Below are 17,730 nucleotides of genomic sequence, written 5' to 3' on the forward strand. Positions count from 1 at the left end.
GCTATATCGGCGAATGTGACAGTCCTTCCGTATTCAGTACTTATGGACGTAGATGTCTGGCCCGTGGCGCATGCTTCAGGATTAACGGAAGCGGAAATTGAGCTACCGGAAGTAGTGTACACCTGAATTTAAGATCAGAGATTAACGAGTCTGCGGAGTATTTGTTTCAAAAGGCTTAGAAATACAGTTTGGTTACACATTAGTTTATCTTGAAAATTTCTTTCATCTTTTGGAATATTATATAATATATAGTCCAGAATAGTCTTCTAGAATATACACATTTACTGTTGGAAATATTCAAATCGTAGGTAAACAAAGATACAGCCAATAAGATTAAAATAAAGTCGCACCATGCATGAAAACTGGAACGTGGTTGGACTTGTAACTGAGCCGTCCACATTGTAGAGGGTCACGTAAGTACTATCTCCACTGGTCGCTGAGTACACACAGTATAACGTGCCAGCAGCTGCAAAAAATATATATACTTGATAATATTAAGTTTTACCTTTTAGTTTACATTTCATTTTTCAGCTGAGTTAAAAGTGGTTTTTATTTTTCAATCAAACGTTTGTTTATCAAAACTAATACCGGAAAACATCGGATTCTCTGCACATTCTGTATTGTTGTAGGCGAACTTGGTTTTGTCGGAGCACGTTTCTAGAGTGGTAGAGGAACACGTCAGTCCTGAGTAGGAGTAGGACCACGTCCCGTGGATACTTGTAGGACACGTGACTGCCGCTGCTACCTCAAAACCTACGTAATTCGGTAAACTTTTTTAATATTAAGAATAATAGTATATTTAACATATTTTCTTTCAATGATTTGCAAAATAAAGTTTCTTTTATTCAAGATACATATCACAAAAGTTTAAGACGTAATATTTTTACTTGAAGTTTTTAAAAAAATAATAAGGAATAATATGAGTAACAGAGAAGGGAATATTAAAAAAAATAGCACTAAAATTTCTCCGTATATTCTTATTTATTAATAGTACTTGACCAATACCAGACTGAAGTGCTACATGATCTCGCTCTTTCCCTAGGTTTGTTGTATCTGTACACACGGCACTTTGCGCAGGAGCAGGTGCAGATGTGGATAATGCAATAACTCGTTCAAAAACCAATGATACCACAGTAGATTCCTCTTTAAATAAATGTGATGCGTGTACAAACATTGCACAATTATTAAGCAAAAAAAACCCAAGCAAATTAGCTACAATCACTATTTTTGTTCAATGTACGTATATTTTTTCAAATGTAATTTAATTTTTTTTTTGAACTGTATACTTCCTTTCACTAAAAATAGTCAACCGCCACCCAACCCCCATCCGCACATGTCAAATGTAAAGAAGCAATGCCAACAATGTGGGTGCATTTTTCAAGACAAACCCGTAACCAACAGAATAAGCGTATGATTAACCAAAATAAAATTTACTTGATTGTAACGCAACGTGTATTCTATAAGGTTCTGAAGTAGAACTATGACAGACATCAGATGACGTCACAGATGTTACCAATATATGACGCAAAATTAATCGCTCTACAACGTTTGTCGTGACTTCAAATCTGTCTGTTTTAAAAAACACAAATATAAAGTACCTATACGTTTACTTTTATCTACCGCAATGCTGTAATAAAATGTTAATAAACAGATGCACATACTTCTTTTAAAACACTCAGATAGATAAACAATGTGGTTGAGGACGATTTCCCTTGGTATATTGCACAGGCACTTGTTTCTGAGAAAAAAATTTACCCTATAGTATAATAATGTGTTATTATCATACTAAAGGGTAAATTTTTTTCTTAGAAACAAGTGCCTGTGGTTTTCCCTACTCTAAAACATAATAATGATATCTACATGCAATTTGGGTTTTTTTAAGTAAATAATATAAACCCACTTTGTAAACATTTAATGTCTACAATGTATAGGTCAACATCGTGAAAACGTGTGCACTATATATTTCAAAATAAAATAAAAAAGACTATTTTTTACTTGTTCGAATTTTCCTAATTTTTGTTAATTCGCAAGACATTTTGTCTACATTTTATGCTTCTTATGTTCATTTTAACCCTAATTATATAAATTGATAAAAAACAAGGCAAAAGTTTTTTACAAATTCAAATTCTGATCAAATCTGATTAAACTGCATTCAACTTAAAAAATGCTTGCAATATAAATCTTTAATGTTTAAACTGTGAACTTCTAGTAAATACATTATTCAAATGTACGAGCGTTATTAAAAAAAAATTGATATTTTCCACTTCATTGCAATGTAAAAATATTATCCAGGTTTGAGTATTTTAAATACTAGTAGTGAGCTATCTTATATGTCAAGTCGTCAAATACAAGTGTTTTTGTTGTTTATTACTTGGGGGGGGGGGGGGGGGCATAAAACATATTCCATATCAGCATTGTTGCAATGCTTAAAGAAATAATGATTTTGTCGTATGAACACGTATATTAAGTTATCTCGGTATGTTAGTTAATAATTACATTTACCTGTATTCATAGTATAGAGATATTTGTTGTCCGATTGCTTCGAAAATGTCATACAGGTGTAGATGTACGTTGGCGCAGTTGTAAATGGGTAAAAGATCTCTGTTGACCTACAAAAAATAGTCATAGATGTAATTATATACCGGTATTATAGAAATAGCATATACTTAATATAACATGTGAGTGGACTCCATATATTTAAGCTTCAAAATTTGAGCAGTTTCTTAATAAGAATTTTTATGCAATTAATTTCATTTTCAAGAATTAAACAATTCAAATTTTTTAAACAGCGATCATTTTTCGAGATTAAGGTGGTTCGACACACAAATGCATTATTTAATGGATCGATGAAGAATCGTTTTTGAAAAATGATGACATAAAATTGAAAACGATATCAGCTACCAATAATTTTATATGAATTTTTTGTATTTTTTTTTTAATAAAAACCGAAAACATCGTTTTAACTGCTAACAGGATATTTTAGAATTAAAAATTTGGTATTAATTAATGCACAATACAGCTGTCTATAAATACATGTCAAAGTTTATTATATTTTTTAAAAAAAATTATGAAAATGAAAATCAAGAACTGAACATTTTTTTTAAAACGTATGAGTAAAAACTACAAATAAACTGTCATTTCCATTAAACAATTGTTTTACAATTATATTTCACCAAGAAATTGAAACTAAATAGTTAAATTAAAGAAAAATTGGAAAATCTTAAATCAAACCGATCCCGATTGTAATTAAACTATTCTCAAACAATGATTTTCATACAAAGTTTGAATGTTTGACAATTTTGTACAAATTCCAGGTTGTTTAATTGTAAAATCGTTTGGTCATATACTGAATATATAAATAAATGCATATCATTTACTCAAAATAAACTGCAGTATATTTGTAAAATTTCAATTTTTTAATAATAATCTGATCGGGATCAGTTTGACAATCGGGATCGGTTCAAATTGGATAAATTGCAATTTTTCTAAAATTTCGCATTTTCGTTTCAAATTCATTGTAAAATATCATTGTTTGACGAGTACTTTATGTGACTATTTGCTATTCTTTATATTTTATCCATAAATTCAAAAGATATAAAATAATAACAATTTTAATTTTCAGAAATTTTTATTCAAATATTTTAAAAAACTTTAAATGTACCAGACAATGTTTGGCATGTATTGATTCATAATTATATTACACATTTATTGACACCAAGATTTAAGTTCTAAAATATTCTGTTTGCCATAAGAATAAGTTTTCCATTTTCACTGAAAAATTCCAAAAAAAAATCATAAAAAATTTCAAGCCGATATTAGCCTCTGTTTTGTGAAATCGCATTTCAAAAAGATTCTTTATCGATTCATCAAATAAAATTTTGGTGTGTCGAGGAACCGTCATTTATACTGATATCTTAAAGTGTTACATGCCACATTAATACTGAGATTCATAGATTGAAAATGTATCTACATGTACATTGTAAAAAAATGAGGAACAGTAAATAACGGTTTGAAAAGCTATTTTCCTCTTTCTGTAAAGGCTTCACAACCAGTTGCAATGTTACAATGTAGATACCACTGTTTTTCAAACTCCCGATTTATAACACATGAATTGTTAAATACCTCTGGAATATTAGCAAGAGGCCAACAGGCCTTAACGGTCACCTGAGTAACATAGACTATACACAGACCTTTTGATAATTCTCTTACATGCATTTAATTATTGTAAGCTTAATTCTGGAGTAAAAAAAATCAAAAATGTGGTAAAGACCACCACCTTCCTACCTGAAACCTTGCAACAAGGACATTGATAGGAAATAATTGTTCAGTATTTGTTAACTTTCAAGACAGCTTTTATGTTTACATGTTTTTATAGATAAACTAAAGATTGCTGGTATACATGTTTTAATAAAAACAACAACCCCCTCTCATCCCCAGGGGCCAGACAGACACCCCCCCCCCCTTATTTTTGGCCAGCCAATTTTAACTTTACTATAAACAAGTCTACATTTTATTTAAAAACTTAAAGACTGTTTTGGTTGTTTCGTTTTAAATAAATAAAAAAAACTTGTTTAACTCTTTCAATATTTTAATTTTTGAATTACATTACTTTAAAATGATTAATTATTAAATATGAACAAGCATGGGAAGACAACTCCATTACCTGTTACATTCCCGTACCAAAACCCTTGCCAAAGGCTTTCATGATATCTTTAATTTTGATAGACAGCTTCATCCATTCTCTTTTCTAAACATTTACTCATTTCTTTCATTAAAATTGAAGAGCTGAATAAAATAATTAAATTCTTAACATAATATGCAGCCCACACACACCCATTATATGGATTAATTTAACACTATATGACTATTTTGGCCCCATTCTTCAGTCAAAACCCCTTTCCAGGGGGGACATAGAATTTACAATTTTGATAAAGGGCTTCCTGGTCGACATAATTATGAATTCAGTTTTCCTTACAGATGTGTTGGAGTAGAGAAGAAGGTTTTTGAAAGTAAAGTAGATTACCTAAATTAGAACTCATAACATTTCAATATTGCCAAGTGACAATTTACCATGTAGTTTTTAAGATGATGTTAAAATTGTAATAGATGACAAAAAGCAATTACCCTAAGTATAAATACATGTTCAAGATATGGTCATATTACCCCCCCCCCCCCGGCCTCAACTTCTGTCCCATGGCCTGGGGACCACAAATCTCACCATTTAACACAAGGATATTATGAACATAATAACAATGCATTACTTTTGTTAATTTCACATTGGCCACCTCTAGGGCCTAAACCGCTTACACAGGAACCATAAATTTCACAATTTTGGTAGAGGGCTTCATGAACATCATTACCAAGCATTTAGTTATTCTTAAATTTATATGGGAGTAGAGAAAAAGATTTTCCAAGATTTAATACACTTTACTATATGGCCGTATTGGTCCCACCATAGGGCCTGAACATCTGACCCAGGGACCATGAATTTCACAATTCTGGTAGAGGGCTTCATGGAAATTATTACAATTATGGAGGTGTTTTAAATTTTGCATATTTGGTCCCGCCTATGGCTCCCCGGGGGTGGTAGAGCCATAAATTTTGATTCACTTTACCATAGAGATGCTTCACACCAAAAATGGAAACAATTGGTTTTGTAGTTTTTAAAATTGCAAAATGGTTAACAAACAACGCACGAAGACAGACGAAGACTAATTGCAATAGGTCACCTGAGTGACTTAGTATTGTATTGGGATTGTAGTACGATGAGTGAAGTCTACAATGTGAATAAATTATAGATTAATGTTTGTTATGTTTGTTGAAAATTGTACAAATAATCAATAATATTTTAAAAATTCCAAATTTTATATTTTATCAATTTTCTACTTTTTTTTAATCGTGTTAAGAAATGGATATTTGTTAAAGCAATATAAGCTCCAATTTTCATGCAGATTTTTTTCCAAGAAAATGTTATTCTACTAAAATGACAAAAATTATCATGGTTTTTAAATATCTGTAAGTCAATGTCTGTGGGAAAAGCTGTTAAGAAGCCTTGATTGGAACAAAACTGAATTATTGTCGTCCTGTACAAAAATTTATCTCCTATATACTAGTATTCCTTAGCAGGAAAATCTTTCTTCTGACAAACATTCATGATTTTTTAGAATCACATTAATCATAAAACTTTAAGTCACATGCAGATTTATCAAACTAGCAGGTTTTTCCAGCAAAATAAATAAAAACTAGAGGTACTGTGAGCAAGCTCACAATTGATACCCCCCGCTAGGAAAAATCATAACTCATGTATTTTTTCTATTATAGAAAATATTGAATGAATCTATTTCATCGTCCATTTTCTATAAATAACAACTGCTCTATTTTTTAAAACTGTTAATGCTTATATGAGTACACAAACCAATTTCTATTCTTTAAATTCCATTTTAGTTCAAGTTAACTGTTAATGCATGAGGACATTTGCATCCTTATGTCAAGCAGCCACTTAATATAAACATTTTGAATTATTGGTATACTGAGCCCGATTTTTTTTAAACAATGACCTTGAACTTCCTCAATTGACCTTTGGTCAAGGTCATGACATACTCTCAGGTTATAAGCATTCTAGATGTGAATTAAGAACTTCCAATATTTGTCCATTAGAAAGATATGGACTGGACACGAGTTTTATACTTTTCTGCAAGTGACCTTGGCGTTGCCCAAATAACTTGGGTCAAGGTCATGACAAACCCTTAGCTTATAAGCAATCTTTGTGTGAACTGAGAACTTCCAATGTTTCTCCATAAGAAAGATATGGACCGGACAAGAATTTTGCACTTTTTTCTGCCATTGACCTTGACCTTGTCCAAATGACCTTGGGTCAAGGTCATGACACACCCTTAGGTCATAAGCAATCTTTGTGTGAAGTAAGAACTTCCAATGTTTCTCCATTAAAAAGATATGGACCGGACACGAATTTTGCAATTTTTTCTGTCAGTGACATTGACCTTGCCCAAATGACCTTGGGTTAAGGTCATGACACACCCTTAGGTCATAAGCAATCTTTGTGTGAAGTTAAAACTTCCAATGTTTCTCCATAAGAAAGATATGGACCGGACACGAATTTTGCACTTTTTCTGCCAGTGACCTTGACCTTGCCCGAATGACCTTGGTTCAAGGTCATGACACACCCTTAGGTCATAAGCATTCTTTGTGTGAAGTAAGAACTTCTAATGTTTCTCCATAAGAAAGATATGGACCGGACACGAATTGTGCATTTTTTCTGCCAGTGACCTTGACCTTGCCCGAATGACCTTGGTTCAAGGTCATGACACACCCTTAGGTCATAAGCAATCTTTGTGTGAAGTAAGAACTTCTAATGTTTCTCCATAAGAAAGATATGGACCAGACACGAATCGAACAGACAGACGGACAGACGGACGGACGGACGGACGGACAAGGTGATACTATATACCCCCCGAAACTTCGTTTGCGGGGGGTATAAATACAGCTCATAGGGACAAATTTTTACGCACATTATTATATTCTTAGATGCATGTGCAGATCCAGATTTTTTTCCCTAGGAGGAGGGATTATGTGATTATTGTAGGGGGTGGTGGTCACAGATCTAGTTTTTTCAGAGATTCAAACCTATTTTGCGCATGTTTGGTGTTTATTGACGTTGGGAACACGAAACAAGATATATATAATTATACTGCGCAGGAGTATTGGAACATTTGATAATTGAGGAAGATTTTTTTTATTTTGTGCATAAAAAGATATAATTGAGGAGGTGTTCAGAAGAATATTGTATCATATTATTCTTTAAAAATATAATTATTGATAATATTGTTATATAGAATTGTGTATGATAGATTGTACTTATATCTGTCGAGAAAAAGCACGTAAAATCTGTTTTCAAAAACCTTTACTAATGATCACATTAAGACGCATACTTATTCAAAAGGCGTTATATTGATGGAGATTTTTTCTGAAGTATTTTGCACGCATGATAAGTACATGTACTAGTGATTGCATATTTATAGAGGTACTTACTTGAGTACATAGTACGTTCCGTCTGAAGAGAAACACTCCATGGTATACAAACTGGCAGCCGCTACATTTACACGCAGTTTGAAGTTCTGTATGGAACTGCTTGTGACGGTCCATGTTCCGCGGTTGCTGGTCACCCAAGTTCCGGTGAATGGGAAAGTGCATGCTAGATCTGTAATTTAGATTGTGTCATTAATCATTAATTAAGATAAATAATGTTATTTTGGAAATGTCATTGTCCATGGTTTATGGAGCAGTGCGAAGCCATAATATTATGGCATCTCTACATATAAATGTACGTTTTCGAATTTCCCTCATGTTTTTACCACAACATTTTGACAATTTGATAAACATGTAATAACAAGATTTAAATTTGTCTCATTTGAATATCTGTTAGATGTGACACAATAGAAATTTAATACAGATGAAAATGAAATTGTTACAAATGGTACACTACATGCATATACGTATGTAACAAAAATGACGCAAATATTTGATTTCAGGCAAACTCAACAAAGAAAAGTAGAACATTTATTTAGGCACAAAGGCACTCAAAGTGGCGACAACAATGGGCTGGCATTTTGTTATAAAACACTTATTATTCGCTTACACTTTCAGTATTACAAGACACATGCACAAAGATTTAAAGTACTACACATAATGTTTCTACTCCGTATGTTACCAGGTACTTCAATTCATTAAGTACGAGCACCAAACAAACTTAAAATTAAGCATCGACTTTGAATGGAAGTACATGTAGAAGCATCACCAAAGAGTAACTTTTTAACAGTTATTTGAATAATCTAGATGATGGTGGTTCATTTCATTTTTTTTAATCATTGGATTGTATTACCAGATAATTTGAGAGAGAGAGAGAGAGAGAGAGAGAGAGAGAGAGAGAGAGAGAGAGAGAGAGAGAGAGAGATAAACATGCAATTGCATGTGTACTTTCGAAATATTGATACTCAAATTGTTAAAAATGAAAGTTGCCTTGTAGATCTTTGCCTTATTGCTTTTTTTTAATTACCGGTAAGTGCATATCTTTCAGATAAATGATATCGATGTCATCGCCAATATCTGTAGTGTAAATTTGATATGAAAAGGTATAAGTTTTGGATATTAGAGGCAATAGTTTTGGGAATTATTTGCGAGGAAAGTTTGTAAATCATTTCAGATAATATTCTATAGTCTATCCCAAGAAATTTATGCACCATGTTTGGACAATTTTTAATTAAAATACACATACAAGAAACTGTGAAAGAAGTACAATATTGAAATCGATGAAAGTGAAAATATCCAAGATATATATCCAATATATCATCACTGTCCTTTTGCATTTTTCACTCAGAAAAATTCACAGGAAGGAAAACAGATTTCTTACGGAGATTTATAATGGGATATGTTGACATCTTTTCTCCATTCGCCTGTCACTCGGAATGCCTCGAACAATTTTTCAACAAATTTTTCAACGTTATCAATGGAGTACTTTCATGTCTGTTGCAATGCAAAATACCCGTAGATTTTTTTTTGTATTTTTAACTTCGTTTTGAATCTGGCAAGCTAGAGAAGGCGTTTCAAAGGAGAAATGTTGGAGGTTTTTTTATACTATTGAATAAACATCCTTTGAACCTGGGGTATTTATAATTATCAAATAATTTAAGAAAATGTGCTGCATAAATATCTTTGGACATAGTACAGATATGATTTGTAGAGCAATTTTAGAATTTCTTATGAATTCATTCAGTAATAAAATTGAAACTAAATATATAAACAATTTATTTTACACATTAACATTTGAAAAAAAAAATGTATTTTTATAAAATAAATTGCAGTACATGTGCCATTGACACTAATATATTGTTCATGACTTTGTAGATAAAACATTTCTGAAATATTCACCTTAATATCATAAACCGGAAGTTAAAAAAACCTATATTGTACTTAAAGATGACCAAATATATAAAACTTACGTTGATCCTATTATAAACTTATGTATTTACATCTGCAGAATTCTGAAAAGTATCAGTCCTTCGTTTACTTGATTTATAAACAACATCACGAATTTGTTTTAAAATATATCATTGTCTTTTTGTAATCTCTGTTCGACCTTTTATCAAGGAGGCTAAATTTTCAACAAGTTAGAAATCTTTTGTAAGCTTTTAAATATGATATTTTCGGCCGTAAATCAATATTTATTACAGAATAAATCCAAATATTTTCCATTATCTATATACATAGCTCTTTGTCAAAAAGAGGTAAATATGGCCTAAAATTGCTAAGACTGTATCCAGCTTTCTTAAAGATCGGGCTGTATCTTGTGAGATTCACTTGGTGTTTTGCTTTTGAGAAATTTTTCCTGATCAGTTCAATCGTACCACCTTGCATTTTCCATTGCATATATGTAAAGAAAATATTATTGAGGCTCGCTTGGTTGCAATGCCGATTTGCCAGACACTATAAAAAGATGGTGAAGAACATTTCAACGCCTTCGGTAATCATGTGAATTATTTTTTATTTCATAGCTGACCTTAAAATATTATTGACATACGGTTACTTCTTTGATTATTTGAATGAATTAAGTGCGCTGTAGAGTTGCAACGAAAAAAAGTTACGCATTTGTGAGCATGGACGTTTTCTCTTCAAAATGGAGAACCGTCAACACGACAGAGAACTTTAAAGTGAGAGTAAGGTCTTCAGTGTTTAATAACAAGCCCCTGACCAGATTCTATTGTTAATTCTTGGCAAACGACTACAAACCGGGTACATCAACAATTCTTTCACACTAAAGGTTTTTGCAATCTTTGCAATCGTTCCAATGGACAAACCATAAAGGGGAAAATGCTGCCTTTCAGAACATTGATAAGAAATTCCTTATAATACATTTAAATATTGTGCGCCATAAAAGCAACGGAGCGTTTGGCATTTATATCAACATTGCTATACATTTAGCTTTCAATGTTCTTTTTCAACATAAACCATAATTTATGGTATTCGTTTGCTTCGGTATTATGTGGAATAAATATTAAAATTCATAACTCCTTAATACGTTCGGTTTGGATATCCTTTTAAAACTGTTGTGATCTAGCCTCGTTTATTTGCAGTCTAGATTCTATTCAGAATATGATATTTCTTTTAATCCTATGACTCTTGTACATTCAGGTTTGTACAGTCAGGTTTATTTATTAATTTTAGTTCAGACAAGTTTTCTTTTTTAGACAAAACGAAGAAAAGAAAAAAACATAAACCATGTGCATTTCGTATTAAGAAAATGTTTGATTTTTCGACTACCTTGATTTTTTCAACACTTGATTGATAGAGTGGTACAAAAGTCAATGCTCTTAGAATGACGTAATGAAAAATTACAAATTATTATGCACGACATGGACACCAAAAAAAAAAGGATTAGCGCAATGCCAGACGTTTCTGGTTGGTTGTTTGCCACTCTGAAATGCTGGTGCATTAGTATAGAAAAAGTTTGCATAATTTTATGATGACATAACATAAACACGACAGACTATGGACAAGTTAAGTAAAGATTGAGCTCTGTCGATTGTTTAACTTTAATCACAGGGATTCATAGGTCAAGCGAATAAATACGGGTAAAGTACACATAATATTACGCATCCGCGTAAAGCACTCCATGAAAGAAAGGCACTGCAAGTGAAAATTACGTAATCCTCGAGTAAATTCATTTTTTGTATGATTGAAAGGTTTTGTCGATTCGGGAGGGAGAAAAAATATTTCGGGATAATTTATTTCGTTTGGAATTAGAATTTGACGGGAGATTATAGAAGCCATTTTATAACCAAGTTCGTTTTCAGCGGGAGACTTTATAAATGAAGTCAAAAGAATTGGAAAGATGACAACAGTTAAATAAAATACCAGCCAAAACTACCTGATTTTATTGGGTGCACCTTGCTTTATAACAGTCATATCAAAAGACTCTCTGTCTTACACTTCCTCGAAATATTAATCAAAACTTCTGTCGCTGTCTCTATCAGGAATTCGCCTGTACATGATTTGCTGGGTAACGCAAGATCTTGTGATTATCAGGAACTGGTCTGGCCTATGACCTTGTTACGTTGATTTCACAGATCAATTAAGACACCGAGCCACTTATCGTAGTATATATTACAGCCATCTTCGTGTCCACTTTGAAAATGATAAACTTCTCCAAACTGAAAAGCTTTTTTAATCCGACTTCTTTTGCCCTCTTAATCGACCTAATCAAATTGTCATTTTCAGAAATAACTTAGCTAGAATGTTTGACATTTGAGATTTTGTGTATAAGAAAGGCACTTAGATGATTTACTCTGGACAGAAGGCGCCCTAAACTCGGCACGCTGCTCATCAATAAAGTGCTTTACCAATGATCTAATATTGCATGATTTCAAAACACGTCCATCGGATATCCTATTTCTCTACATACCCAAGTTGTTAATGTTTCAAAAGAAACAAGAAAAAGTGTGGCGCTGTCAAATGATGATTCTAAGTAAAATGATGCACAAAGATATATAAAATCTCGATCAAAAAATATAATGAATGTAATTAAAATTAATTATGAATTATTTTTTAAGGACTATTAAGTGATCCTGAAGTGTCAAAGTTCCTGTCACCTGATTTTGTATGTGTTATAAGAGGAGCGACAAGGTTTACTCTTTGCTACAGATCTGCAAGAATTAAATTTTATTTTTTCAATACGCTTTGTGAATGATTGTTTAATTGTGTATCACATTTCATTTTTTCATTATTATCAATGCATTCACTTTTTATTATTAAATACCTAGATCATATCAAATGCTGTTAAAGATCTTTAAGGTTATCAATCTATATTTTTAATACGATAGATATTACATAATGTATGACACTTACTATTGAATCAGAACAAAAACAACTTACCCCCGGGTTGAACACAGAGGGTGAGAAATAGACATAGTGCAGAGAATCCGAACAGTCCCATTTCTGCTTTCACCGATGGATAATCCGTGCCCCCAACATCACGATCCCGCTACATTGCAGGCAGTAAAAACATGCACCTTCCTTGAACCAACAACAAATTAATCCCGCGCAACACTCAAACCGCTGGAAGTCCCTTTTTAATCGTTGATTGTAGATCGAGAGAGCAAGAAATTTAACTTCTGAATTTTTTTTTATCTATTTACACAATAAAATTGCTTATTAATATTTCCCCGATTCTAAGGATATTTTCTGTCGTTAGCGAGAAGTGAAAATATTGTTTAAAGATCCATGACCAGCACACCAGACGAGCGGACCCCTTCTTTCGAATTTCCGGCCTGGAACGCTGCACTGTAATAGCACGTAAAAGGATTTGTTAATATCTCACACCAAACCATTATCATTGCTGTTCAACACAATGCCCTCTATTTCCATGCTCTTTGTGTTTAGAAATCATAAGGTCTTTTTACTATAACAAAAGACTTTAAAATGTGTATTTAATTTTTCTCTTCGGAAATTCTGTGAGGAATAAATTCATCATATCGATTTTTATTCTTTTTTGGAAAACTTCGTCTCAATACGTTTGGAATTCGATTGAAATTCATCTAAAGATTTCAAGTTATTTTAAATTCACTTTTAAATTCATCAATTACTCTTCTTTTATGATTGGTGAATTCGGATATTGAAAAGACTTCTACACAAATTCAAAACGTCTTTTGTGGGACGTATTGAAAGAAACCATAACTGCGATAGATCGATCTGGCAGTCTGAATTAGTAGCTGTAGATTTGAGATTGTAGAGAAATCAAGATTTATACAAACGGAACCTACAGGGACTCTCCATAACAGTCCATTAACCGAACAGTTCAGCGGCTCCGGAACTATTTGTGTTCTTTTGTAAACAGAGCTGGACCTAACAATTACTTTCACCTCGCCCCAAACAATGAACTGAAATATAAAATCAATCAGAACAAACCCCATACTTTTCAAAAAAGAACCAAAATCAATGTATCCGGAGTGATTTTACTTGGCTTTAATAAAACACATTTTTGACGTCTGTATTTTCTGCACGAACTTAACCTAGCCCCGAAACCTCCGCAAAGAAATGTCTGACATCAGAACGATTTCTTTGTAACTTCATACGAAGAGCGCTTCAATAATCTAACAAACAAAGTCTTATATTTTTAATCTTCGTCAAAAAATCGATTTTTAATATGAAGGCTTGCACGTGCTGGCGCTGGCGAATGAAAAACTTGAAGGAAGAGCGATAACTCGTGTAAAATTTGACCCAGACCAAATTTTTAATATCCTGTTATGTTGACTTAGTGGCTTAGCTGGACTAGACGGTTCGAATATCGTGGTGTAATATAAAACAGTTATTAAATGTATATGTACAAAGAAACATCAAGACTGTTTGCTGAAAAGATTACATTCATTAGCCTTAATGGAATAACAGTATTGTGTATATATGAATACTTTTGTTATGACACGGTGTCACACGAAGTTCATATATACATAATCGTTTGATACCAACAATAGATTTTTATTAATTAGACTATATTCAATAGGTATGGTAAATGCAAAACCGGTTTAAAAATTGTTGGTCAGCGGCTAATGCAAAATAAATAAGTTGTACACAAATAATTTTGAAAATACCTGTACATATATAGGGCATTCGCTACACGTAGGTGTTGACTGACAACTGTAAAATCCCCCCCCCCCCCCTCCCCAAACCTATCTCTACATGTACCACCAAAAAAATGGGAAAAAAAATTACCAGCTGACATCGCGCGGGAAAATATCTTAAACGAATAAAAGTTCCTGTTCAATCGAATACGAATTAAAAGTGTTTGATATTTGAACAGATTTAAACTACATGCAACTATTCCTCTTGCATTTTGAAAGCTTCAAGTGAGCAATTCTCGTTCTAATTTATGGCGTGTATCGTGGCTTAAAAATAGAAAGGGGATAATCCAGCGAAAAACATGCACTTCTCAGTGATATTGATATAATCAGACTTCTCAACAACCCAATCTTCTCGTTGCTCATTCAGTCCTTCTGATTCAATTACAACTTGTAGTTTGAAGTGGTAATTGCCCGGAGATAAATTAAATGTTTCCTAACTAGATATCAAAATCAGTTACACCAATACGCCAGAGAATTATTCATATTCCTTAAGCTTTTTTGTCTGTTTAGAAAATAAAAGCATGACACACCAGTTTTTCTTAATGCTTCTCAGCAGAATAGAGTAAAATTGCAAAACTGATTATCTAGAGCGAGAGACGTTCAAGGTTAGATTAACTGATCACCTCTGTGCAAGGATTTTTGCACCCGATATCCATGAATACACCTGTAATTAAGGTAGTTGTCCTCTAAATCAAATGTCTTAAGAAACAATTTTTGGTGGGGTTATACGTACTAATATACACACAGCTTAACTCAAAATCAATACAAAATCTTTCATCTTTCAGGCGCTATACACAGTCTTTTTATGCGTGACCTTTCTGCAACGTAAGATTAAATTAGAACCATTTTAACAAGGCCTTGGACTTTCAGCAGGACGTATCTATCTATTTCTTGCGTCAAAAGAAGTTAAAATGACGCTTATACACCGATTGCGTAGTCATAGCTCAAAAGCCAGACAAATCTTGTTGATTTCAAAGAACCAAGGCTGGGTGGTCTACAATGAAATAGACAGGCCTACGTCACAATGCTGCTTGACACTAACTACCCAAAGTCCAAGCTCTTGTTAAAATGGTTCTAAAAAGTTCAATATCAGGCGCTTGAGGGAATTTTAAGTTTTTTTTTTAAATAAATACTGTGATTTTATTCACTATATCCTCTATATTTTTTTTTTACCCTGAACGAATTAATGGACGAATTGCGTATACGTCTTATAAGACGAAGTTATTACAGATATCATAACTTATGACAATAGAATTTTTAGATTATAGATAAACAAAAACAATGCAAGTTATCAATTTATTCATGTCTGCATGCACTTATATGCATTGAAATATCGTTGCCTCTTGGAATATTCGTAATTTGTCAGAAATCATTTAACAATTTGAATTTAAAAATTTATGTGGAGTTTGGTTATTAGGCTCCAAATGCACAGTATGTAACTTTCTTTGGGACTTTATTGTTCACGTTGTGTAAGTAATTACTTTCGAATGTATTTGAACCAATCGCTGAGGGGGTTATATATATCAATGGTCTAAAACTGGAAAAGTGTCGGTAATGACACTGAAGTTCAGGTAATATTAGATTTCATTTATGATACCGTATACCTGGTGAAACACAAATGTCAAATTTGTGTGAATTTATACAGCAAATGATAAAGGTTGCGATGTGTGCTAATCTTTGATTTGCAAACTTCAAGTTGCGAAAGATGTATGACATTAATCAAAGCACGCTCTAATAAAAAATGCTTAATTTTTGCATGAACTTCATTAAATGTCAGCATTATTTGATATATTTAATATAAACATATAATTACATGTTCGCAATATTTGAAACCTTTATATTGAATATTATAAGAGGTTTAGTTTGTTGGAGAAAAAGATAAAAATAAAAATTAAATCTATGTTACGGAAAATCAAAAAAAGAGGATGTTAATTACACCATTTTTATCTTTTTTTTCACTAGGGCAAACTTTTTTTCGGGGATAAACTCAGAATTACGATGCGAATCAAACCTAAGACTGGGATTATTATAACAGTAGATCTAGATTTAGGAACAACACCTGAAATGTTAAAAACGTTAATGTAGTAAACAATGCTGTTTCTTTGCATACATTTTCTGATAACTTTCACAGATATAGTCTATATGCATCATCGTGACATAAGTCAATTCACAAAGAAACCGACAAAAAGACGACAGCGCAATGTTTAAATCACGTCTTTGATGTATATTTGGCTTGGTTTTAAAAAATCAATTTCACAAAAGATAAATATTTGAGTGTACAGAAATGTATTCAATCTGCCTGGTTACACTATCTGTCCCAATTTGATTTTTGCCAGTTGGATATTTGTTTTTGCGTCTAAAGTAAATCTTAATCTTCGTTGACTTAGTTTTATCAAAATTACAATTCACATTCCGTAAGCGTAGTTTCAAAGAGTTGATTTTCGAATGCGTTGTGCTACGCCGGTTCAATATATACTTGTATATTATTATTTTTTCTTTGACGAGGTACTTGAAAGACAAAATAGATTAGGTCAGGTTGCGTGTTATTTGGTTTCCTGTTCAACAGTTTTAGAATGTTTGTAGTCTAAAGTGCTCTTTTCGTTGTACATCACATTAAACAGTTTAAAACATTTCACACTCTAAAATAATAATACTGTGACTTTTGATTTCATACTTGTCCCGAATTGCATTGACTATGAATCATACAAGCATCCGTGTGCGGGTTTTGAGGGGGTGTGAGTCGGTGGGCCTGGGCCCCCCTTTCCCCATCTGGTAAATCAATTTGGTGAAATTCACACACTAGAAGTAAGCAATATTGATAAAAAAGGGAATGAGAGTACCGATGTCAGAAATTACTGAAGCTCTTTAAACATCATTGGTTGTTATATCTTCCGTGAGCGACCCCCCCCCCCCCCCTTCCCCACAGCAAGCAAAAGTATCCCACACCAGACACCCCCATCCCCCTTTTTAAAAAAAAATCTGGATCTGCGCATTACATCAGATCTATAGTCATATATTTGCATTTCCATTGTTCTTTCCCACT

General features: G+C 32.7%; 1 protein-coding gene across 1 annotated transcript; it reads right to left on the reverse strand.

The window, feature by feature from the left end:
• Positions 1-281: 281 nt before the first annotated feature.
• On the reverse strand, positions 282-13,589 carry LOC136271606 (uncharacterized). The gene is made up of 6 exons (XM_066071945.1): positions 12,946-13,589; positions 8,050-8,218; positions 2,503-2,609; positions 1,006-1,143; positions 589-753; positions 282-466 (listed from the first exon to the last, which is right to left on the reverse strand). The coding sequence occupies exons 1-6, from the start codon at positions 13,004-13,006 to the stop codon at positions 282-284; spliced, it is 825 nt and encodes a 274-aa protein (XP_065928017.1). The 5' UTR covers positions 13,007-13,589.
• Positions 13,590-17,730: the final 4,141 nt, after the last annotated feature.

Source organism: Magallana gigas, chromosome 2 (assembly GCF_963853765.1).
Source record: "Magallana gigas chromosome 2, xbMagGiga1.1, whole genome shotgun sequence".
Classification (NCBI taxonomy): Eukaryota; Metazoa; Mollusca; class Bivalvia; order Ostreida; family Ostreidae; genus Magallana; species Magallana gigas.